General features: G+C 37.8%; 1 protein-coding gene across 2 annotated transcripts in view; it reads right to left on the bottom strand.

Moving 5' to 3' along the window:
• Garem1 (GRB2 associated regulator of MAPK1 subtype 1) overlaps positions 1-5,933 on the bottom strand; it is a 186,776-nt gene extending 180,843 nt beyond the window's left edge. For both annotated transcript variants that reach the window (XM_027935715.2, XM_027935716.2), the window contains exon 1: positions 5,713-5,933. In XM_027935715.2, the coding sequence (XP_027791516.1) occupies positions 5,713-5,833 (121 nt within the window). In that variant the 5' untranslated portion in view covers positions 5,834-5,933. The remainder of the gene's footprint in view (positions 1-5,712) is intronic.
• Between the last annotated feature and the right edge of the window lie 18,571 nt (positions 5,934-24,504).

Raw genomic sequence — 24,504 nt, 5'->3', positions numbered from 1 at the left:
GTCGGACTTATATGTCCACTCAGATTTAAAAGTTTTTCCTAACTTCCTGCTTCAGTCCCTCCCAAGCCCAATCTCGAGTTAGTTTATAACACTTCTGATAAAGACTTTATTCCTTTTCATATACTGCAGATAACTAATAACCTGAAGACTCAAAAGGAAATAAAGTCAATCAGAGAATTTTTCTGTGTATTTATCTGTATAAAGATAATAAACCCCATTTATTCTTTAGTTTACTTCAGTTGCCTAAATGATATACTCTGAAGCCTCCCCTTCAAATGATCTGCACTTCACTATGCCAATCTCATAGGCATGCTGTTGTGTATTTCATATACACTATTATATATATGCATATATTTCACATATGCTAAGTTCCATGAGGACAGAGGTTTTTGTCTGATTTGTACAGTACTGTAGCTCCAATAACTACAATAGGGCTTGTCATGTAGCAAGGGCTTAATAAACACTAGGTAACCAAGTAAACAAATTAATGAATAATTATGAGATACATTCACAACTATAATATTCATTTTTTTTTTCTGCATGAGAAACCTACATACCAAAGGTGTTAAGAAACCTGACCAAGCCAGGTGCAGTGGCACATACCTTTAATCCCAGTGACTCAGGAGGCTGAGGCAGTAGGATCACAGGTTCAAGGCTAGCCTGGACAACTAAGTGAAATCCTATCTCAAAATAAATAAAATGAAAAGGACTGGGGATGCAGCTCAGTGGTAAAATGTTCTGGACTCAATCTCCAGTGAGAGAGAGAGAGAGAGAGAGAAAAGAAATCTGACCAAGAACACACAGCTATAAATGGCAGAATCTGTAACTAACACAGGTCTCTTGGTTCCAAATCCAGCATCCTTTAAACCATCATCTTCCCTATCCTGGGTGTGTATACTCTCTGTATTGTAAATACAGAACACCAGAGGAAATGAAGCCATACAATAAGCACATATCATCCTGCAGCAGGATTTATACACTGTTTGTTACTTTTGAAGAAAAGCAAAATTAACACATACGAACACATACATACACACATACATAAAATAACATCAATCACAGAGCAGATTTCGAGAACTTACATCAATTTCAAAGATAATACATAGACCTGCAAAGACCTTCCACACTTGCAAATAGCCACCTGGGGTCTCAGATCTATAGGTGCTTAAGCCCTTACATAAATGATAAAGCTGTAGACGCACTGGAGCACAAAACAAAAACCAGAATTCCCGTGGCCCCAACACACTCAGGGCTTGGAATCAGATCTGACTCCCCCACAATGCTAGCAAGGAGAGACTGCTGAAATCCTACCTATTTTTTTTTTTATTGGTTGTTCAAAACATTACAAAGCTCTTGACATATCATATTTCATACATTAGATTCAAGTGGGTTATGAACTAAATCCTACCTATTTAACTATCTCCAACTTGTACCGCCTTCCTTTTTTTCCTTTCCCTGTCAATTCATGAAAGTATGACAGTGATCAATAAAGTACTTCCAAGCATAAAAATATGTTGCATTGGGATAGTCTATTTCATAAATATGCACGTATGGAGATAAAGGTACTAATTTTTAAGTGATGAAGAAGTTATCTATGTATCTTTATAGTAAGACCCATAGTTTTTAAAAAAATGATATAATAAAAAATGTCAATATTTTTAATACTCTGAAAAATTACACCTTTTTCAACTATTTAAACTTAGGAGGAAAAATTTCAGAAACTTAAAATGTGTTTAGAGTTTCATAGAATTTTTTAGGAGCTAGAGGAACAAAATAGGTGGAAGAACATTGCTCTAGACCTTCATAGCCTTTCCAAGATGAAATAATGAGAAAGAAAATGAGCAATTTTCCTCCAACCCAGTTATGAGTAAGGATGGCTGCAGGTGGAGCAGGGATTAGCATTCTGTCTTCTTAGTCCTAAATGTTATTTGTTGAACCTGGTTCTATAGCCAACAATTTACAAGATTGATGACCAGTTGGAATATCACCATGAATAAACAACTAATGTTTAAGGAGATATGTTTAATGTGGATTCAACATTATACAGTGAACATGTGTGTTGAAACATCACATTACCCTAATATGCATAATTTTTATGTTTTCATGTATCAGTTAAAAAATAAATTTAAGGACTAAGGATGTAGCTCAGTGACAGGGCACTTGCCCAGTGAATGTAAGGCCCTGGATTTGATCGCTACTGCTACCAAAAAAAAAAAAATTAATTTAAAAAAATAAATAAATTTTTGATCTTACTGGCCTCAATGACTGGAGTTAGGCTTGGCTAATGAGACATAATCCCAGTAAATCTCCCAAGGAAAACTACAAGAGTACTTTTCTCTGGGTTCTCCATGAAGACTTATGGGACAATACTCAAAAAGGCTCACTAATTTTGTATTTATCTTAGCATACAAACACAAATTTTAACTTTGGATATGTAAAATTGAATGCATCCATCTAATTGGCATTTTAGGAGTGACATGCCTAATACAGAGAACTGGATTTTTTTATATACGATGTAATTAATATTTTTAAAATAGCAAATGTACTAAGGAGTCATCCCAATAAATTCCTATACACATATACCCTATTCCCCCAAATTCCACTTCTTTACTTTTTTCTGATTCTGTAACCTCTCTTCTTCCCCACTGCTTCTCTTTCTACCTCACCGGGAGGTAGAAAGTCATCTAAATATGATGAATGATGCCAGCACTTAATTCTGTGTCTATACTATTTTAAAAATATTGACTTTCCGGTTCTCAAGCTCTGAGAGACAGTGAAGCTATTTACAGCAGACATCAGACCTACTCCAAAACTACTCCCACCTTAGAAAAAGGTGATATCAGAGCCCAAGATAAGAGGTCAGACTTTAGGAGGCACAAAGTCCTATAGAAATCCTACTCCATTTACTAACTGAGTCCTTCACTTAATTTCTCTGAATCTCAGGTTTCCAAAGTCCTTAAAATGGGGCTGTTGAGGATCTGAGGCAATATATATCAAGTTTCTAGAAATGTACCTGCATTTGATAGACACTCCATAATAAAGTTAAGAAAAAAGATTTCAAATGTTCTTTCAGGATAGCTTAAAATTAGCCAAAAGTTTCCTCTTGGCATAACGTCAACTAGTGGTACTTTTTTCAATTTCTTTCTAGTGTCTTTTAAAGCAAGTGATTTGGAAAATGACTACCTTTCACATCTAAGTATGGGGTAGGCGTGTGTGTGTGTAAAATGTACCTGCAGTACTAAAACTGGCAAAAAGATATACACAGAATGAGGACTCAAGGAAACTTGAGATTTCCCTGATAACATTTAAATATATGACCACATGTCCTCAACCTGTTCTAAGCCCTGCTGTGAAACATGTTCAAAAATAAGCAGAGAGTTTTTCACTGGCTCTTTCAAAGTCTACACAAATAAAATTGCTAAGATAACACATTGCTCAACAAATTAGCAAAGATTTTAAAATCCTAATATTATAATGATGTGGGCAGAGAGCAGTGCTCCTACAATGCCCATGTTAGTGTAAATGAGCATAACCTTTAGTCTCTAAAGCAGTGACAATGTGTGCCAAGGATTTAAAAAGAATTCATAAGCATTCATTCAGCAAGGAAGGAATATATTCTAAACAAAGTGAGTTATGCACAGCAGTGTTCATTGTATCATGATTTATAGTAGCAAAAATTGAAGCAACAATGTCCACAATAGAGGACTAAATTCTATGGTTCAGCTATCCCAAATAATATTATGTAGCTATTAAAAACCATGCTAAGGAAGAGTGTGTAAATGAGAAGGGACCTTTAAAGTGAAAGAAACAAGGTAAAAAGCAGTATTAGGCTAAGACTTTGTTTGTATGTGCCATGGTGATTCTCAAATGATAATAAGAAAGGAAGTGAAATTTACAATAAAGAATTGGAATTACACATAATGGTCAAAATCCATTCCAAGACTTGAAAGGACACAGTGTTAAAACTCACAACCCACATTCTGATTTTAAAAAGAAGTGTGGGATGAGGACACTGCTGATTCAGATCCTTTTTATGAATGGTGAGGACAGGAAAGTGGGTAAGAAAACCAAGAGTTATGTCTGAAACTGGTACTCACCCTCTTCAAACTTGCAGTTTAATGAAGCTTTTGAGTGACTTTTACACCACATGCACCAATCTTGCCTAATTAAGAAGTTTTAGCAGCATGCAGATAAAAAGAAAGGTCACAAACGCTGAGGTCTCACAACCTTCCAGTATTTACAATTTTACACAGTGGAGGAATAAATAAAACACTGAATACATACGCAGATTCAGACCTGCAAGTGCATATTTAATGCACAAAACTCTTTTCCACCCCCACCCTAAACAGAAATGCCTCAACATACAGTCTGTCCTCCCCTGGATTCAACAGCTATTGTCATTTGCATTTCATCACTAGTTTAAAAACTCCCAGTTTATTTCCAATGTCCATCACTGCCACCAACAATCAAGCAAGTATGCCAAGATTGTTTTCCAGCTTTCATGAATTTTCTTGCCCTTATTTTTCACAACAGTGCTTCAAATGTTTAATCTAATCCCAGATAAAAAAAAAATGGAATAAAAATTTCTTTGGATATTTATATGGCTCACATAACCCCAGAAAACAAGGAATAACATAAGAGCCTGTGACTCGAAATGACATCTTTCTGCTTAGTGCTATTTTGACTTGGCCTGTGTGTGGCCACAGCTCTATCTGCCTGCCTGTGGGCCTGGAGCCAGGCTGCCCCAGAGCAGAGCAGGCTTCTTTCTGCAAACAGTCTGAAATCCTATGAAGTCAAAACCCACTGAAGTTATGGTGCAAACAAAACCCAACATAAACTGCCACCTTACATGTCACAACTCTCAAAGTGAAAGAAACCTGCTTGCCTGATAGTAGCACATCTACATATTTGTTTGCAGATCTCACACTGCAGAGCCAACATTTGGGGGATATTTGGTTGGTTGCTGGTGGTCAATTTCAGGTAAGACACGCGTTTCTTGGTTCTGAACTCAAGATTACAAATCAATATATGTTTTAGTGACTTAAATTTTCTTCTAGCCTTGAAAAGCCCTAAGCTAATAATTAACCTTAAGCATACCAACACTTCTGCTGAAGACATTTTCTACACACAGCCCTAAAATTACTTTCAGTTGGGTTAAACAAAACAGACAAGCTGTAATAAAAGGTCTTTGAGAAACGTGATCCCTTCCATTGGTCACCCAGGAGCTTTTCCTCTTTAATCTGCTGCTTCTTGATGAAGGGGGATGGGGGCGGGGGCGTCAGGGAGAGCACCCAAAACAAGATGCCACCCAGAGCGCAATTATTTTCCTAAGAAAGTTGCCTAAGATAACTCCTCAGGGTTTCCCAGGTTGTGTAATTCTTGCAGGCGGCTGGGGAGGAACAGCGTCCATGATTACTATCTGCAGAGGTTTCCCCTATGTTGATTTAATTTAATTTAATTTTATTTTTAAGGCGTCCTTTTAATTACACTGCAAGGGCTCTGATTTCCACCTCTCTGGCTGCTGCTGGGGAGAGTTGATCGCAACGCGCCAGGGCTGCGACAGCCGCACGGGCCAACTCCAGCGCGCTCGGAGGGGGAGCTGGGGCGAGCAACCCACTCCCCACCGGTCCCACCCTCACGAGCACACGCGCGCACACCCGCGCCGAGACGGCGGTCTGCGCGCGTCTGCCCTGCGCCCCAGCCAGGACTCACCGCTGTCCAGCCGCGCGATCTGGGGCAGCCGGTAAGTGCTGACCAGCAGGTCCAGCGGCACGGCCACCGAGCTCCACTTCACATCCTTGAGGCTACAGCCCAGCAAGGGCGCCGTGTCCATCTTCCCCGCCTCCTCTGGTCCCGCGCTTCCCCGCCGCCGGCACCAGCGAGCGTCGGCGGCCGCCACTGCTCGCGCTCGCGGTCTGGGGCGCGCGGGAGGCGCCGGGCAGCTCTGGCCGCGGGGAGCCGGGGGGCGCGGCGGCTGAGGTGGCCCGGAGGGAGGGGACCGGCGCCTGGCTCAGCTGCCTCTGCGGGGCATGGCTGGGGCGCCCCGCGTGCCCTCAAGCCCGGAGAGGACTCGGAGCAGCCCCGCGGCGGCGGGCGGCAGCGGCGGCCCGGCTGGCTGCGGCGGCTGCTCCCGCTCCGCCTCCTTCTCTGGCCCCGGGTCTGCAGCTGCGGCGGCCGCCCGCTCGCCTCCTCCTCCTCTTACCCCTCCTTCCCTCCGCCTCGAGCGTGTGAGGAGGAGCCGCGGGTCTGAGAAACGCCATAGCAGCGCTCCCAGCACTGACTAATCAACAAGGTGCGAGCAACGCCTGCGCAGCTCGGGGAGACACCGCCTCCGCCTCCGCCTCCCCGGCGCCGCCCGCTCCGCCTCCAGCCCGGCCTCCGCCTCCCGCCACTCCCGCCCTGCCGCCCGGCGGGTTCGGCACGGCGTCGGCTTCCCGGCCGCGGCTGCCGGCGCCGGCGGCTCGGCGCACTCCTCTAGCTTTAGCTCTCGCTCCCCCGTCCGACCGCTTAGGCGCCCTGCAGCCTCGCCCGGCGTCGCCGTGCGCCTGGCCCTTCCCGGAGCCCAGGAGGGCAGAGAGAACTCAGGGATCCTTCCCTCAGTCGAGCTGTTCTCCACTCCCACCTGGGCGACGAGCCGCTAGACCTTTGGGTGCTCCCCTGTTGCTGCCCAGAGTCCAAAGAGACAGGCCAGGACAGAGTCACAGACGGACGAGGATGGGAAAGCAGACGTGGAACACTGCTTGGCATTTACCCCCAACCCCGAAACTCCACAAACGGAGCTGGAAGTTACCCCAACCAGTTGAAGCTTTGGCTGCTAGGCAAGACGAAAAAGGTCGAAGCATCGAGAAGCAGAAACGTGATGAATGGGCAGTACCCCCCCAAAAGGACGGTGGCCATCCACTTTAGTAACGCCATTGTGTGAACAAGCTGCTGAAGACTGGGGGACATGAGGCCACACACACACACACATGGTGCCCACCAGGGTCAGCTGTTTCCACGTGCTTTTCCCACTTAGTTCTTGTCAATCTTAAAAGACTGGGATAGTTCCCAGTTTGTAGACATAATACTTCTACATTAGGCACTGGTCATGCTGGGATTGCTTTCCACGATAAATCTGTTTCTCACATTTTTAAGCATGGCCTGTACACTGCGGACACAGTATAAAGGTGGCTGTGTGATTCTTATTTCTTGAATGCACATCCTGGCTTGCATGGTAATTTTTCTTTAAACCTAACATTAAACTAGCAGAGGTAAGTGTTGCTGAGGTGAAAGGGTTGTATATCACCTCTGTTTTCAACACACATTTTCAGTATTCAGTGTTTGGTAAAAGAAAGCAAACATCTGCTTGGCCAGCCCAAAAGGCTCTCAAGAGATTCAACACCACCTGAGGGATGACTTCAAAGATCTGTGCCAATGAACAAGGAAGTCTATTTGTGTTCGCATTTGTGAAAAACCAAGATTATTCTTCACCCAGCCTTCTGGTCCTCTCACTTTGAAGCATTGGTGATAATTTTCACAAAATTCTTCCACTGAAAGTTTTGAGTTTTATGTTATTCATGTTAATTTTTTTAAAAATTCTTGGGAGAAAACTGAGTATTTTGGTATATATTTTACTCAGAATTAGAGGTTCCTAATGTTCTAAGATTTGCTTGCATAAAGAAGAATATTTCAAAACCATAAAAAGTAAGGTACCAACTTTTTTTTTTCCTAATAATTATTCATTTCTGAAAATAAAGCTTAGACTTCAAAATGACACAGGAAGGTCTGGGGATGTAGTTTAGTGGTACAGTGCTTGCCCAGCATGTGTGAGGCCCTGGGTTCAATCCTCAGCTCCCTGGAGTATTGGGGGACCTTTGAGATTGGGCAAGGAAGTCAGGAGCACTTCAGCCAGTGAGTGGATACTAAATCCTTATATGGTAAATTGATTTAAAAAAAATAACTTTCTACTACTATTATATCCTCTTTAAAAGCTTCAGAGAATCTGAGAAGTAATTCCCTCTCACAAAAGGATTAGTAACTTATGACCTAAAGACAAGATAAAAAGGAAAAAGATTAATGCAATCAACTTTTTAAAAATCAATAAAGGTCTTACATTAGATTTGCTCTTACTGCTGACCTTTAAAAAAAGATTTCATTTCAATTTTCAGTATTCAATGGAAGACACTCTAATGAGCAGCAAATTCTTAGTCTCGTGTCCTGGAGGTGGAGATGCAGAGAGTTTTGGTTGAACTCTTAGAAACATCAACTGAGAAGGGTAATCTTTTGGTCTGGCTGAACTATACTTCCAAAGATGTTTCTGAAGATTGTTTGAACAATGGAAACTATGTATATAAAAGCATAACAACTGGGTTCCCCTGTGCTATAGTTTGGCTATTACATGTCCCTCAAAGGTCCATGTGTTAAAGGCTTGTTGTTCCCCAAAGAGGAGCTGTGGAAAGATGGTGGAAGCTTTAAAAGGTGCGGCCTAGTGGACATGTTCTTGAAGGGTATGGTGTGATCCTGGCCTCCTCCTCTTCCTCTCTTCTGCCCCCTGGCGGGAGGTTGATGGTTTGTTCTACCATTGTGCTCCTACTGTAATGTCCTACCTCACCACAGGCCCCAAAGCAAAAGGGCCAACTGATCATGGACTGGAATCTCCAAAACTATAAGCCAAAATAAAGGTTTCTCTCTTTAGAAGTTGTCTATCTCAGGTGTTTATTATAGTAACAGAAAACTGACTAACATAATGGGTAAAACATACAGTATTTTGCAGTTTATGGGAAAGGAACATAAAGTTTCCTGTAAGAAAAAAAAAAAAAATTCCTGTAAGGCAAAATTTGATATTCTGGTTCCTTGTTTCTGCTGAGTACTTTTTAAAATGAGATTTGTGAGAGGCAACATATTATGGTGATTAAAAATATAAATTCCCAAACCTGATTTCTTGGGTTTGCTTAGTGGCTCTACTCCTATTTACGATATTGGGAAACTCGTTTCCTCCTCTGAAAAATGAAGATAATACTAGCATTCATCTTAAAGGATTTATCATTTATGTTGACATTTAGAATAATGTCTGACATATAGGAAATGCCATAAAAGTCTTTGCCAGTACCTGAAATTTTTAGGACCAGAAATCTTTTGGATTTCAGATTTTTTTGGATTTTTGAAATGTTTGCATACACATGATGAGATATCTTGGTGAATGAGAACCAGGTCTAACCATGAAATTGATCCTATATTTCATATATATCTTGTACATACACATAGCTTGAAGGTGATTTTTTTAAAGATCTCACTGCTGAAAATTGAAACACGGCTTTGTATATGCTTTGTATACATAAAATTGAAACTGAGCTCCCCTCGGCCTCCTGAAGGTAATTTTACACAGTATTTTAGCGTGCCTGCATTTTGACTTTGATCTGTCACATGAGGTCAAGTGTGGAGTTTTCCACTTGTGGCATCCTGTCAGTGCTCAAAAAGTTTTAGATTTTGGAGCACTTCTAATTTAAGATATTGGATTAGGGGTGTTCAACCTGAATTTATTAAAAGAGCTATTGGCTCTGGAGGGGCAAAATTTAGAGAAAAGATAGAGATTTAGATGTAATGAAATGATTAGATTTCGGGAAAAACAGTTGTATAGGTCATAGAACAGAAACACATTTCTCAAGTGGGAAACCTACATGTAGTAATTTAGAGTCTGCAGGATTTACTTGTTCCACAGTGAACCAGCCTACTAGCAGCAGATCCAGGCAGTGGTCGGTGATGACTGTTTGTATTGTATACTAAAGAGTCTACAGCTGTTATAACTCCAAGAGGAAATCAGGCATTTGACACTAGAGGATTCTTAGGATGGACATGCCCCAGCTCCCTAACTCTGAGTCTACTATTCATAGATAACTTGTTAATTCTCTTAAAATATCATCTTTGCAAGATAAAAATATTATGTGTTGGTTTTCCTCATATCAGAGTGTCCTAAGTCACATAATATGTTGGGGATCAAATGTGATATTAAAGTTTACAGCCCTAGTTTTCTAGAACTCTAAGTTCGTTTTCTTAAATTCCATACTATCATCAGAGTTAACTTAAAAGTCACTCACTGCCTAAAAACCCATATAGTATCTGTATCCTCATTGTCTATGGGGTAAAGTGTAAAGTCCTTTGCAAAACATAAAAGTTTCTTCCCTTATGAAGTTTGGTCTGCTCCCCAGCCTCATTTCTATTGACTATCTTCTGACACCCTGTGATCTGGTAGTTCAGCCTTTTTGCAGTGACCCAATGTGCCATTCTGAAGCATGCCTTTGCAGGTATTGTTCTCTCAGCATAGAATGCCGTTCACCTTTCTGCTTACTGTGAAACACCTGTTACTGTTTCAACTTCTTGCATTCTGTGAAATGTTGCCTGTCCTTTACCAAAGAATCCCCTTTTTCTGTGATACTATTGCACCTGGCAATACCCTCTTTAACTATGCTAATTGCACTGTGATTTATTATCTGTTTTCATGTTAGCTTTCCCCAGAAGATGACAATTAGCTGTTGCCACTGAAAGTGTATTTTATTTACCTCTTTTTTTTTTCCAGCTCATGTTTCCATGCCTGGCACAGGAAACATGCTCAATTAATGTTTGTTGAATGGAGTAGTCAATGATCTGAGTCATCTTATAACTCTGCATTATTTCATAGGTCACTGCATCTCTATTATAAACAATTCATCAAGCCTATATCTTTTCATAACTTTTAAGTTCTAGTCCCATGTGGACAATGTTTCCTGTCAGATTGACCCCCTACCCTGCCCCCAGGTCTTTTCATTCATCTAAAAATTTGAATTTTTTTGAAATCAAGGTGTGCACTCTTATCACCACACTAGAGATTATGCTTCTTGACTAGCAGTTGCAACACTTATTAAAACTATTAGCATATTTATTGTTTGTTAGTTTATTTGTGGTCTCCCTGACTAGGACTTTATCCCTCCAAAGGGCATGTTTTATTATCTCATCTTCCATAGAACTTAGTATATAGTAAGTCACACACACACACACAAATGAATATGTGCATTTATATATTACATGTATATATTTTTTCATATATATATTGAGTGGATAAAAGTACCATAAAAAGCATATACAGCATACCCTATATCCAGTATGGACACTTTCAGAAAGGCTCTAAAAATATTCAGAACTTTACTTTGTCATCTCTCCCTTTATTGCTTTTGATATAGAATATGACTTTCTTTTTTTATTTTTAAAATTTTCAAATTTGTTTTAACTAGTTATACATGACAGTAAATGCACTTTGATACATCATATATAATAGAGTATAATTTCTTATTCTGATATTCTCCAGCTTCATCCATTTACTGGCAAATGCCAAAATTTTGTTCTTATTTAAGGCTGAGCAATATATATATATATACACACACATATATTATCTGTTGAAGGGCACCTAGGTTGGTTCCATAGTTTAGCTATTTGAATTGTGCTGCTATAAACATTGATGTGACCGCATCACTGTCATATGCTGATTTTTAAGTCCTTTGGGTATAGACGGAGGAATGGGATAGCTGGGTCAAATGGTGCTTCCATTCCAAGTTTTCTGAGGAATCTCCATACCACTTTCCATAGTGGTCACATCAATTCACAAAACCATATGCAAGAAATCTCCACTTAAAAAGACATATCACACTATGATCCAACACATATATAGTTGAAACAAAACTTTTACAAATGATACTTATTTTGTATACTTAGAATGCATACTGTATCCTGATCTTTTAATCTATTCTTTTATGTTTAATTTTTTTAACACCAGTCATGACTCATTAACTTTATTTCACAATCCATAATGGGTCACAACCTACCATTTTAAAACCACTACTTTAAATAATAGTTTTGTGCATTAAGTATTTACAGTTCATCAAAATAAAGCACATTCTAAAATTCAAGATTAGTCAGAAATAAAAAGGTAAAACTAATAAGAATTTAATTATTTAGTTTAGCAAAATCATAATTTATGGGCATATATGTGAGCACGTATGTATATGTGTGTGTATATATAACTTCACAGGTGGTAAGTGTGGATTTATAAAGAATGTACCCCTTTGTGAATGATGCTTTTGCTCCCAACCAAGCACAAGACCTCAGCTAGAAAAGCTGCTAGTAGTAAAGACTGGTCCCCGGCTGGGTGTGGCTTTTGAAATTATGGGCAAGGCTTCCCAAAGGAGTGGTTAAAAGAGTCAGAGGTTGTCTATACAATTCTGCAGTTTTAAAAGATCTTTCCAAAATACATCAGAACCATTAACACTATTTTGTGTATGTTAGCAAGTTGCTTTTAATAATCCACTTAAAGTACTGGCTAAAGAAATAGCTGAATTAGCTATATTCCTTGTGAAGTAGATGAGCTAAGTTTCTTTCCTCTTAGAAGAGTCTATGATTCATGACATAATTTAGATTTTTATCAATGACTTTATCTATTTAGTGTGACAAAGCATAGGTAGAAAACATCTCATTTTGTTTTTCTTAGTGCCAAAATAATAATTCCTATTACTGAACATTTATTAGTGCCCAAACTCTTCCCAGGATGTGTAAAAGTTCATTGTTCTGGTGATCTGAAGCAAGGAGTTTCGGTGTTAGAGGCAGTTACAGATGGCTTCCAGTTTTAAGCCTCTCCCTGGAAAGATAATGAGATTTTAGCTCCCTGCTGACAAATCCTCTGAAGAAATGCCATCCTATATGTTTTCCTAAGTTGCACATTCTTTATCCTCTTTCGTAGCAAGCAATGAGAATAGAACAAGGAGGATCGTGGTCATACAAGCACCTCCTGGACACCGTACAAATGGGGCATGTTCTCCTCCCTGACCTCTCCTGTCGTTCAGGTCCTGGTCTATGAAGGCTAGGTAGTGTCACATGAGCTTGCTTAGAATCGCTCCAGATCATTTTTAATTCTCTAGTAGATTTTCTACTCATTCCAAAACCCACATTTTAAAGACTTTATGACTTACCCTCACCTCACAATCAAATGAAAAACTTCTCCAACATAACATAGTGTTTATAATATTTCATAAAAATTTTGACACATAGGAAATTTCAATGAAGAAAATATATAGCCTATGATCCCATCAACCTGAATTAACTATCACTGTTAATATTTCTATTTAATGTGTATCAAATTGTACAATAATTATGTGTCCTACCTTTCTTACACACATATATTGTGAACATTTTTTCCATGTGCAATATATGCCAAAAGTGGTTTTTGAAAATGACCATATAGTATTTTATCATATAAGCATAACGTTATTTTTCTTTTTATGATTTGGCATTTTTATTGTTTATGATTTTTCTATTATTAATAATGTCTTCCTGGCTAGATACATATTTAGGCATAGCCATGACTTCTCCCCCTTAAATAAGTTAATGATAAATTTCTGCATTAGGATGTATGAACATTTGTTTTAAGGCTTTTTTTTTTTTTTTTTGGTTTTATTTTTTAAATAAATGACAGCAGACTGCATCACAATTCTTATTACACATATAGAACAATTTTTCATACCTCTTTTTTTATATGAAGTATGTTCACACCATAAGGCTTTTGATATATATGGCTGATTTGCTCTCTAGAAGTATGTGAATTGCATTTCATTGCTTGGAAACTGAGGATTCTACTTTTTTAAAATATATTTTTTAGTTGTAGGTGGACACAATATCTTTGTTTTATTTTTATGTGGTGCTGAGGATCGAACCCAGTGCCTTACTTGTGCTAGGCCAGCACTCTAGCACTGAGTCACAACCCCAGCCCGAGGATTCTGGTTTTTTTTTTTCCCCATACAAAACACTTTTAAAAATATTTGAACAGTTGGGAGCTGGTAATGTATTTCAGTGATAAAGCACATGAATAGCATATCTGAGGTCCTAGGTTCAATCCCCAGTCCTTCTCAAAATAATGTGAACAAGTATTAACAAGTAATAAAAATTGAATATAGTTAGCAATTAGTCCATATAATTATATGAATGGGTAAGAATATTTAATAAGATCCATGAATCTGAATAAGCTCCCCCTATATAAGAGCTCTAATAAGAGCTCCTTTAAGTAGAATAGGAAAAGAAAATTGAAGATATTTGGGGAGGCCTAAATCCAACAAGAAAAGTACCAAAATACTGGGTTATACAGTAAAAGGCTAGTGGAAATGTCGAGAAAGAAGAGGGAGATATTTATATACATAATTATAAGGACATAATTAAAATTTGTTATTTAAAAATTATGTTCTTTTTTAGTGCCTCTGTTCTGGCCCTGCATTTGTATTTCTTCCACAAAATGATCCTGAGTTTGTAATTTTTTTCTATTTCTTGGACTCTATTATTAGAGGTAAACAAATCCCTTTATTTTTTTTTTCCTCACCATTAAATCTAAGTGAAAGATAAACATGTCTGTAAGCAAATAACGTGGTTTAAGTTGATCAACCCTCACAGTCCCAAGACATTTACACAGGCACTGGGGAGTCATGGGGGCAGAGACCATTGAGTTTCACTTTGCTCTAAGCTACTCCAGCTAATGTAGTGGAAGATGGTGCCATTAGAGTGATTAGGCAAACTTTCCGCAGGTCCTACCGGAGGTTCTGATGATTCTGATGAACACTATCTCTACTCTCCTTCCCAAACTCCCACCCAAGTTCTATTTTAAGACACACTTATCTGGCACTGCTTTTGTACCTAAGATGATTAAAATATGCTATTTTTTACTACCTCACTAGTTGTGACAAGTCCTAGCTCCTGTTTTCCAAATGTTTTATCATTATATTATCCCATACTTCAGTCACACCTAAACTTGGTAACCATCAGCTCTTTTGAAGGGACTGAAGTCAATTTTGAGTTGATACAAATGGGAATGATTCACTTTTTAAAAAGAAAGCAGGGGCTGGGGCTGTAGCTCAGTGGCAGAGCGCTTATCTAGCACATGTGAGATACTGGGTTCAATCCTCAGCACCAAAATAAACAAATAAAATAAAGGTATGCTGACCATCTACAACTACAAAAAAACGTTTTTTTTTTTTAAGAAAAGCAAAGATATAAAATATTTTTGTTACTTCTTTTTAGTAATACATGACTGTAGAATCCATTCCGACATAATTATACAAGCATGGATTATATCTTGTTCTAATCAGACCCCAGTACCTCTCCTTCCCCTTCCCTCTCCCTACCCACTACTCTCTTCCCTCTATTTCCCTCTATGGATCTTTCTGCCATTTACCCATAGTTATTATTTTTTTTAATTAATTTATTGTGGATGTACATGACGGTGAGATTCACTGTGGTATATTCAAATATATATTTATATAAAATTTGACTTTTACTCTTTCAGTTCTAGCATTATATATGCTTCACATTTACCACTTCCAAAGAGACTAAATATACCAACTTGAAAATATTAACTAAGTTCCAATTTATCTATTCCATGTCTGGCTTGTCAGGAGTTTAACAGAAGGGGAAAATAAATATTTATAACTGGTGAAACAGCAGGCAGCTATTGTTGATATGTTCTATCATGGTAAATAATGCCCTTTGAAATTACAAACATATTTACATTTTTCCTTTCATTAAAATTTTAATGTCTTTGATTAAATTGGTACATAAATGTCCATAACTCAGCACCCACTCTTCATCCATCCATCCATCTACCACTAATTTAATAAATATTTATTGTATATTCATGTACCAGGCACCATCCAAACTGCTAGGGATAGACAGATGAATTCTTGGGGGAGCCAGAAACATTGTAATTACAATCCCAGTGGTAAAGTTAAGAGAAAGGTAATGACATCTTGGGACCAAAAAGGAAGACTCCTACCTGGCAGGAATTTGGAGGACAGCAGCATGAACTGCTTTGAGAAAATGACCAACTAGAGAAGCATGCCATCGCGCAAGTTTCCAGGTCAAGACAAGGCGTGGGGAGAGAAATAGGAAGGGACCAGTGTGAGAAATAGCATTGAGGCCAGAAGCATGTTGCGTGAGAGGAACAGTCATCAGTTTGGTTTTGCTGTCTCTTGAGATTTGAGGTAGGGAGTGGCTTAGATGAATTTGGAGAGTTTGACAGGATTCAGATTGTGGAAAGATTTGTCTGTCCTGTGGCAGAACTGAATGTTTATCTCCCAGGACTTGTAATAGATGATCTCTGGTATAAATGATGGCTGCTTCTAGAGTGTGTAAGACAGAGGATTAAGTAGATCAGGTTTGTGTTTTGGAGATGGATTTGAAGAGGTTAAGTCAGAGGAGAGAGAGGACAAAGAGGGCAGGAGAAGCAGCACCTGATGACATGATCTAGGGTTTAACCAGGATAGTATATTCTGAGAGGTGGAAATAAGGTAACAGAGTTAAAGTGCTTGTTAAGGAGGCAAAATCCTCAGAACTTGTTTAGTAATTTACTTCATGGGGTGAAGCAATTCTTCAAAAATGATCAGGACTCTATTAAATAACCAGCAAACCTAACTGAAGAATCCAGTATAGGTAAGCATATAATTAGCACATAGGGACAATTATAAGGAACTTTGAACAACATGGAACTTTCAAGTCAATTCATAATAAATCAAGAGTGGAGATAAAGCAGTCACCTTAAAGGGACAGGACGACTTCCAGATAAGTGTAGGTTTATTGACAAGTCAACCCTTAGTATATTCTAGCAGCAAAGTTAATCTCAGGCTGATACCCTTAAATTGACTTCGTTCTGTTGACGTGCCTGCCTAGCAATGAGAATCCTTTATGGATTTCTTGCTTGGAGACCTGGGAATGATTATTCCATTAATGGGAGGAAAAAGAGAATATTTTAGAGGGAAGAGAGACAATTGGTTCAATTTTGACATGTTAAATTTAATTCACCTGTGAAATATGTGAAGTAGACAATTGGAAATGAGCTAGAGTTTAAAGAAATGAGAAACATGCATATTTGGTAGCAGAAGCCATCAGAACAGACAACAACTTCACAAGAAAGGAGAAAGATTGCAAAGAAAAGTAGGGCAAATGACAGACTCTTGGGGAATACAACACCAAGGGTCACAGGGAAAACTAGTAGAAGATACTGAGAGAGAATGGTTATAGAAATAGGAATAGAACTATAATGCTTTTTATGCTTTTCATTTCCCATGTAAATTCCTTTCCTCCACCTTGAAGCTTCTTTAACTGCCTACATGAAACTGTTTTTTGGTCAGAATCAATTTAGTCCCTCTTTATAGTATTTTGGTGACTGTAACCATAATTAAAGCATGTTGTGGTTATATTTGTGTGTTTCTTAACCTGCTTATTAAATAGTTAATTTCTTCCTGGCACTCTAAAGAGCTATAAAGTGCTGAGATTTTTATCTATTTGTAAGTCTGCCACACTTTTATGGATGTTGGAAGAAGACAAGAGACTCCTGTATCAGAGACAAAGGATTGATTAGTCTTGGCAGTTGGAGCAGCAGAAACTTCAGGATCTCATCAGTTCCTCTTGCCCCCAGTCACGCGGGGTTACTCAGTGGCCTGGGTAGATGCTCCAAAACACAGTAGGTTTGTGTTATACCTAAGGACCCCTGTGATTAGGAAATCAGAACTTTATCAAGCAAATCTGCCCTACCTTTTCTCCAGGAGGATTACCATTATTATGTTGGACAGTATAGAAATTGTCCTGTGTTCCATAGAGAAACAGTATCTCTCTACCTTCTAAGGCTGTTCACTACACACAGATCCTGGAAAAGATGACCCATAATAGAAGCCGCCAGTGTCTTTGCCTACAAGATGTGTAGAAAACACTGTTTTTGTAGACTGTCTCCCAAAAGGCACGCTCAATGTCTTGTATGTTTTTATGTACCCCTTGCATCTTCGAGGTTAATGCCTGGCATAGGACAATTGCAAATGAACAGTTGCTGAAATAAGATTTAGAATTAACATCAGCATCAAAGATAGTTTGAAGGAACATTGTGTAGAACTATTTATCATGGGCAGCATAAAGGCTGCTTTGAAATTCTGCTCTCTATTATTCAGAAAAATTGTTCAGTCAAAGCTGTATCCTCCTGTTGAACAACAGTGTGTATTATCTCTTTGGCTTCTTGTAGTCTAAAACAAAATCTGGAACATAATAACAGATCCACAAGGATTTGTTAAATGAACTGGAACATGTGGGAGATCCCATAGATCCAAATGATACAAAATAAAGTAGGTTATTTGCTCTTCTTCAGCACTTCCAGCCTTTTTGGTAACCATGCCAGACTGTATTATATCCTCCAAAGCATCTGAAGAAAGGAAAAGATGAAAATGCCAATTCCTGCTAACTGCTAGTAACTTGGTAGATTACGCCCGCACAAAGCAGTTTTACTTTGTTTTGTTTTAACATACAGAGCAGGCTAGATGTCAAGGATATAATAAAATGGGTTTCTCATACCTTGTTGGTGGAAATGTAGATGGGTATAACCTTTCTATATGCACTTGGCTATTTTCAATGAGGCTTTAAATGCCTACCCAGCAATTTAGTATTGTCGAAACTGCTTAAAATAAAGTATTTTTGCTATAGAAAGGAAGTACAATGCACAAATATGTTGAACCCAGAAATGTTATTTATAATAGCATGAAATTTAAGATTCCTTCTTGAAATTAGGGATTACATGATATAACATGATAAGTCACTTCATAGATCATAGAAAGATGTTATTGCCAAATTTTCCTCCTAAAAAGAATAAATGATCACTATTCCTAGACAATTTAAATATCGGTGCCATGTATCTTTCCAAGGTCTCTTCCATTTCATTTCATCTAGGTTATGTGATTCATCCTTGTCTATAAGGAAAGGTAATAGCACTTGCAGTTGCTTCTTATTTTTATTTAGTGGTTGATCTTTCAGTACAGTGATGCTCAGTTGGAAGCACAGAATCAAATTCTCTGGGGAATGTATATTCAATATTACAATATTTTATATTTCCAATAGATGGGAAAGTTATTAACTTCAAAATTGTTTCAGGTCTACAAAATTCTTTTTAAATTTTATTTTAATACAGAATTATCTGATATTATTTGGGCTTTTAGTAATTACACAAACATATTCAAGAAATCACATGGTATCCTACCTATTTATATCCTATTATTCTCTCCAAAAAAGTGTCAGTAAGTGAGATCAAATTAAGAATTGAGAGGCAGATGATGAGAATACTTACATAAGTCTTATTTCATGTAAAACTATAAAATCCTGATGAAATCTACTTGGAGCTTTCAGAATTTTGTTAAATTAAGTGTTGCCACTGAGTTTGTGCAATGTCAAAAAGCAAACCCCACATCTGGAGGAAAGATGGCAGTAATTTAATAAAGTATTTGACCTTTTCACATTAGTCGTAATTCCATCCAGAAAAAGAATTAATAAGGTTCCTTTTATTGGTAAATCTCTTTGATGCCAAGATATATATTGGCGTACTTAATTTACTTTTATTTGAAGTAAGCACTCTTGGATCTCAGTGACGTACATGTGAGATTTAGTGCCTTTGATTTTCAGGGAACTCCCTCAGTAAGCAGTTTATACTACCTTTTTCAGGATTAAAGAAACATAGAAAAGTGCAGTTGCCCCAAGGGATTTTTTCTGCTTTTTCTGCATTTATATAATCAAGGTACAAAATGAAATATTGACAAAAGAAATAGGGTTATGATCTTCTGAAGTGAATCCATCTCAAGATCCCCACAAATAAAGATGAGAACAACTATGCTTCCTATTACTTTTCTCACTAATGTGATAGAGAAGGTAGAAGACAGGGTAGAAGCTGAGGGGAAAAAAACTGGAAATGGAAAGGGATGGTCAAAGTGGAACATAGGAGAAGGTGGGTTGTGGGAAAAACCTATTGGAAAAGATGAAGCTGAGGAAATGGTAAAGAATCCTGTTACTGAGGGTTACCTGGACAGCAGAGGAGAAGCAGAAAACAAACTTCCATGGAAAAAAGTGAAGAAGGTTTGTAGGGGGGTGGGGAGGGAGGAAAGGAAGAGCAAAAAGGAAATCATAAGATAAAATTAAATATGTCCCAATAAGTTTGATTTTCTTTTTCTGATAGGAGAATAGGTACCAGAATGCAAAATTTTTCCTGACTTCTGAGTCTCCAGCCAATTTTATTTTAATCATTTGTAATATACACCAGTGGGAACGTTGCTTCAAACATACATGAATGTTAATTTAATCCAATGAACTTTCTATTTTCATTACTCAAGCACAGACATTTCACATTTTTCTTTTGGTACCAAATGGAAATTTTATAGGTCTAACAACATGGGCTACCATATATACTACCTAACAATAGAAGAAATGGATTAGCATTTTGTGAAACATTAAGCATTTAAAAGATTACTGTAAAAAAGTCATCCTAAAAACTATGAGTTGTAAATTTGTTAGTTATTTCAATAGAACCAATTTGGGGCCTATTTTGGGCTTGGTAAACCCATTTCTTTTTAATTTTTATTTTATGAGTTTCCCAGCGCCCTGTGCATACTAGGCAAGCACCCTACTCCTGAGTTACACCCTCGGTCCTGTTTTATTAATTTCTGATCTTTTTATTTCACTCTCTTCCACTTTATTTTGTTTCTCATCTGAGTTAAATTCTTGACTTGTTTATATTCAATCCTTCTTTTTTTTAATTTTTCATGAATATTTTCTGTAGACTCTAACTTTCTAAGATCTACTTTGGCTTTCTCCTGTATGTTTTGATATATAAAAATATTTTGATGTAACCTAGTTATCATTTTGTTCTAAATATTTTAAAAATTGTATTGTGAGTCCCTTTGACATATAAATTTCTAGAAGTGTATTTAAATCTTTCTAAACATCTGGATTTTATTGATTATTGATTTTCAACTTTGTTGCTTTGTGGTCAAGAAATGAATTAATTCTTCAAAATTTATGGAAATAATTCTTTTATGTCTCATTTGTAATCAATTTATGTAAATTTTGTAGATACTTGAAAATATACTTAAAGGTGTATTTTTTATTTGTTTACTGGAAGGAGTTATGCCCACCCATTTGTTCAATATTATTATGTTTACAGTTAAAAATATTCTCTGTCTTACTTGCTTTTTTCTTTGTTCAGTTGCTATGTCTGATTCTCTTTTTTTCCAAATGTTTATTTTTTAGTTGTATTTGGACACAATACCTTTATTTTATTTATTTATATGTGATGCTGAGGATCGAACCCAGGGCCTCGCACATGCTAGGTGAGCACTTTACCGCTGAGCCACAACCCCGGTCCACTGTTCTGATTCTGATAAAGACTTGTTAAGATTGCCGATTACGATTTGGACTTCTTAATTTCTACTTGTAACTGCTTTCTTTCTTTATTTGTTTATTTATTTCTGTTTTGCTTTGGCATTAAGCAAGGTTAGTGGTTGCCACATCTTTTTGGTGGCTTGTTCCTTTTACTATTATGTTGTCCATTTTTTTCTTTATTTGTCTCACATACTTATATCCTACACTAGTCTTCTTTTTGGTGGTGTTTGCCTACTAGATCTTTTCCAATGTTTTCCTTTATATATTTCCATGTCATTAAGGTAAGAGTGTCTCTTAAAAATGATTTACAGCTAAATTTTCCAAAGAAGACAACCCAATCAGAGAAACAGAAGAGCTGTCTTACTGTTAGAAGAGTGCTAGGTCTACTTAAGCCCTTCCAATTTGTCTAGAGCCTTAATCTCCTTTGTCTCTTTGTTATAAAATTTGTTAGTGAGAAATACAAGATGCCTCTGTCAACAGTTGCAAGGAAACAGAGACTTAAGTTTACACAAGTAGCACGTCAAGATGCTCAATGCAGGCAATAAATCCAAGACTTAATTTGGTTTTCTTATGTGCCTGCGGAAATTAGGATAGAAATGATTCTTCAGGTACACTAAAAGAACAATTTAATAAATTCTACTTTGCTTTCTATTATATTCCCCTTAGGTTTTTCATACTAGACAAATCTTGGGAAGGAATTTTGCCATGATCTGTGCAGATAAACTCTTTCATACCTTCACTAAATTGTAAGGCAGATGTGTCTTGTCCATGTTTGTATAGTGCATATAGTGGAAGCACAAAGTCAACCTGACTTTAATTTTAAGGAAGAATTTTAAAAAAGAGAAATTTACCAATTTATAAAATGATTTATTTTTCTTTCTGGCATAGTTATTGGAAAAAATGGCAATAATACTGGAATTTCCTCTGTACTTTATTACTGATTAATGGCCCCCAAAACCATTTTACAAATATGGCCAAGCATACTATTCATACTTTTCAAAAAGATGAATAATAGGAAATCAAAATAAAACTGCAAGGTGTCCATCCCCCTGCATAAATTCCTATACTGTAAGAAGTTCCAGGTCTTCTCCCTAATGTATCATATATATATATATATATATATATATATATATATATATATATATATATATAAAATATATAATACATATAATATATATAAATATAAATTATGTATTATATATCATATATATATATATATAATTATAGTTGGACACAATACCTTTATTTTATTTATTTATTTTTATGTGGTGCTGAGGATTGAACCCAGCGCCCTCTCCTGTGCTAGGAGAGCACACTACCACTGAGCCACAACCCCAGCCCCTCTCCCTAATGGATTTTAACAGTGCCTAGCCCATCATAGGATTTCAAGAAATAAATGAATAATGGATGGATGTCATGCAGATTTCTATTACATAACCTTACCTACACTGAAAACCTTTCAAATTCATGTCATTTCTTTTCTGACATTCAAGTACATTCAAGTTGAAACTTTACCATTTCTGCAAAAGAGTTCTGACAAAGAAAGAATAAATCTTTCCCTTCTCCATGTTCTCACTTTGTTCATTCTCCCAAGCAGCATTTTTTTTTTTTGGTGATGGGGGGTTGAGGGACTGGAGATTGAACCCAAGGTGCTTAACCCCTGAGCCACATCCCAGCCCTTTTTTGTATTTTATTAAGAAACAGGGTATCCCTGAGTTGCTTAGCACCTTGCTTTTGCTGAGACTAGGTTTGAACTCACGATCCTCCCGCCTCAGCCTCCTGAGTCACTGGAACATTTTTGTTTTTATATCACATTACATCTACTATTTATACATCTGTCCCCTTTGGCTTATGGTGGATCATTTTTAAATAACTTTTCAAATCTCTTTTTCAGGCCCAGCAAATCTTTCTTGAACAGGATTTTTAGGAAGTAAATTTGAAGTGCCAATACTTGTTGAGAGCCACAGTTTAGTCGGAATGACGCCTGGCATTTTGCTAGAGGGAATGGTTGAAAGGTGACCCTGCTCCGGGATTAGGGCGGATCCTGCGGCCTTGGGCGCCCGCTACTTTGGAGAATTGGCGTAAGGAGCCCAGTGGAGTGTGTGTGTTCCCGGGAAGTGTGTGTAGAGTGCCGGTGAGAGTTCAGGAATAAAGAGTTGCTGTTTGAACCTACAAGGCTTTGTGGCGGCTCCGTTATTTTGTGCCCAGCCAGACTGAGGCAAATACTTACTAAGTATCTACTACATTTTAGATTCTTTGCAAGTAAATTTAAAGAGGTTTTTACCTTTGGTTCTCATAATCATCCTATGAAGTATATATTTTAAATCCCTTTTAATGTTTGAGAAAACCAGTGATGGTGAGGTTAAGCTGGTCATGCTAGGCCAAAGGTGCTGGAAGTGAAGAACTTGGTGCTACCCCTATGCTCCTTTCACTTAACCATGCTACCCCTAATTTATTCCCTAAACCAAACCAAACCAAGCCCGTGAGAAATCTCTGCATATTTGCAGGGGAGGTGGTACCCGGGATTGAACCTGGGAGCACTTAACCACTGAGCCATGCCCCCAGCTCCTTTTTTAAAATTATTATTTTGAGACAGGGTCTCCCTAAATTGCTGAGGCTAGCTTGGAACTTTCAATCCTCCAGCCTCAGCCTCCCAAGTTGCTGGGATTACAGGCTTAGACCCAGCTAAGTCTTTGCATATTTAAATTTTTCCACCAAATTGCCTCAGAAAGTGCATCATACTGAAAGTAGGATATCATTATTTGCCATTGGAGTCTGTTTAGGACCATCTTGTTTGCCTCAGAATATACAACACTGTTTCTACTTGAGACATGTTCACTTCTAGGAATGAGTATCCCTCCTAAGGTCCAAACACCTAGAGAGCGGGGATTATGCCTATTTATACTAAATGATCATTGGATCATTTGTCCAGAGCATTTCTCAGTGTGGTACTTGGGCTGCAAGTCTACCTTATAGATAATTGTAAGATCTGAAATAATTTAAGACAAATTCAAGACTGAAAATGAACTAATATTAATGTACAAAATGATATCGCAAATAAAGAATATTCTTCACATTTTTTGGCTTTGTGCTCATATGTCTGTACTTAAAAGTTTTGCTCTAATTCCTTACTAGCACAGGGCCTTAAATGGTTTACTGAATCTCCCTGGGCCATGGTTTCCTCAGCTGTAGAACAGGGATGAACACACCTTTCTTATGGGTTAAAGAAGATAAAGCCCATCCTATAAATAGACACTGTAATTATTATTACCCCTAGGAAAG

The sequence above is a fragment of the Marmota flaviventris genome, chromosome 16 (assembly GCF_047511675.1).
Source record: "Marmota flaviventris isolate mMarFla1 chromosome 16, mMarFla1.hap1, whole genome shotgun sequence".
Classification (NCBI taxonomy): Eukaryota; Metazoa; Chordata; class Mammalia; order Rodentia; family Sciuridae; genus Marmota; species Marmota flaviventris.
The sequence above is the reverse complement of the archived record's forward strand: the minus strand, read 5'-3'. Positions and strand labels throughout refer to the sequence as shown.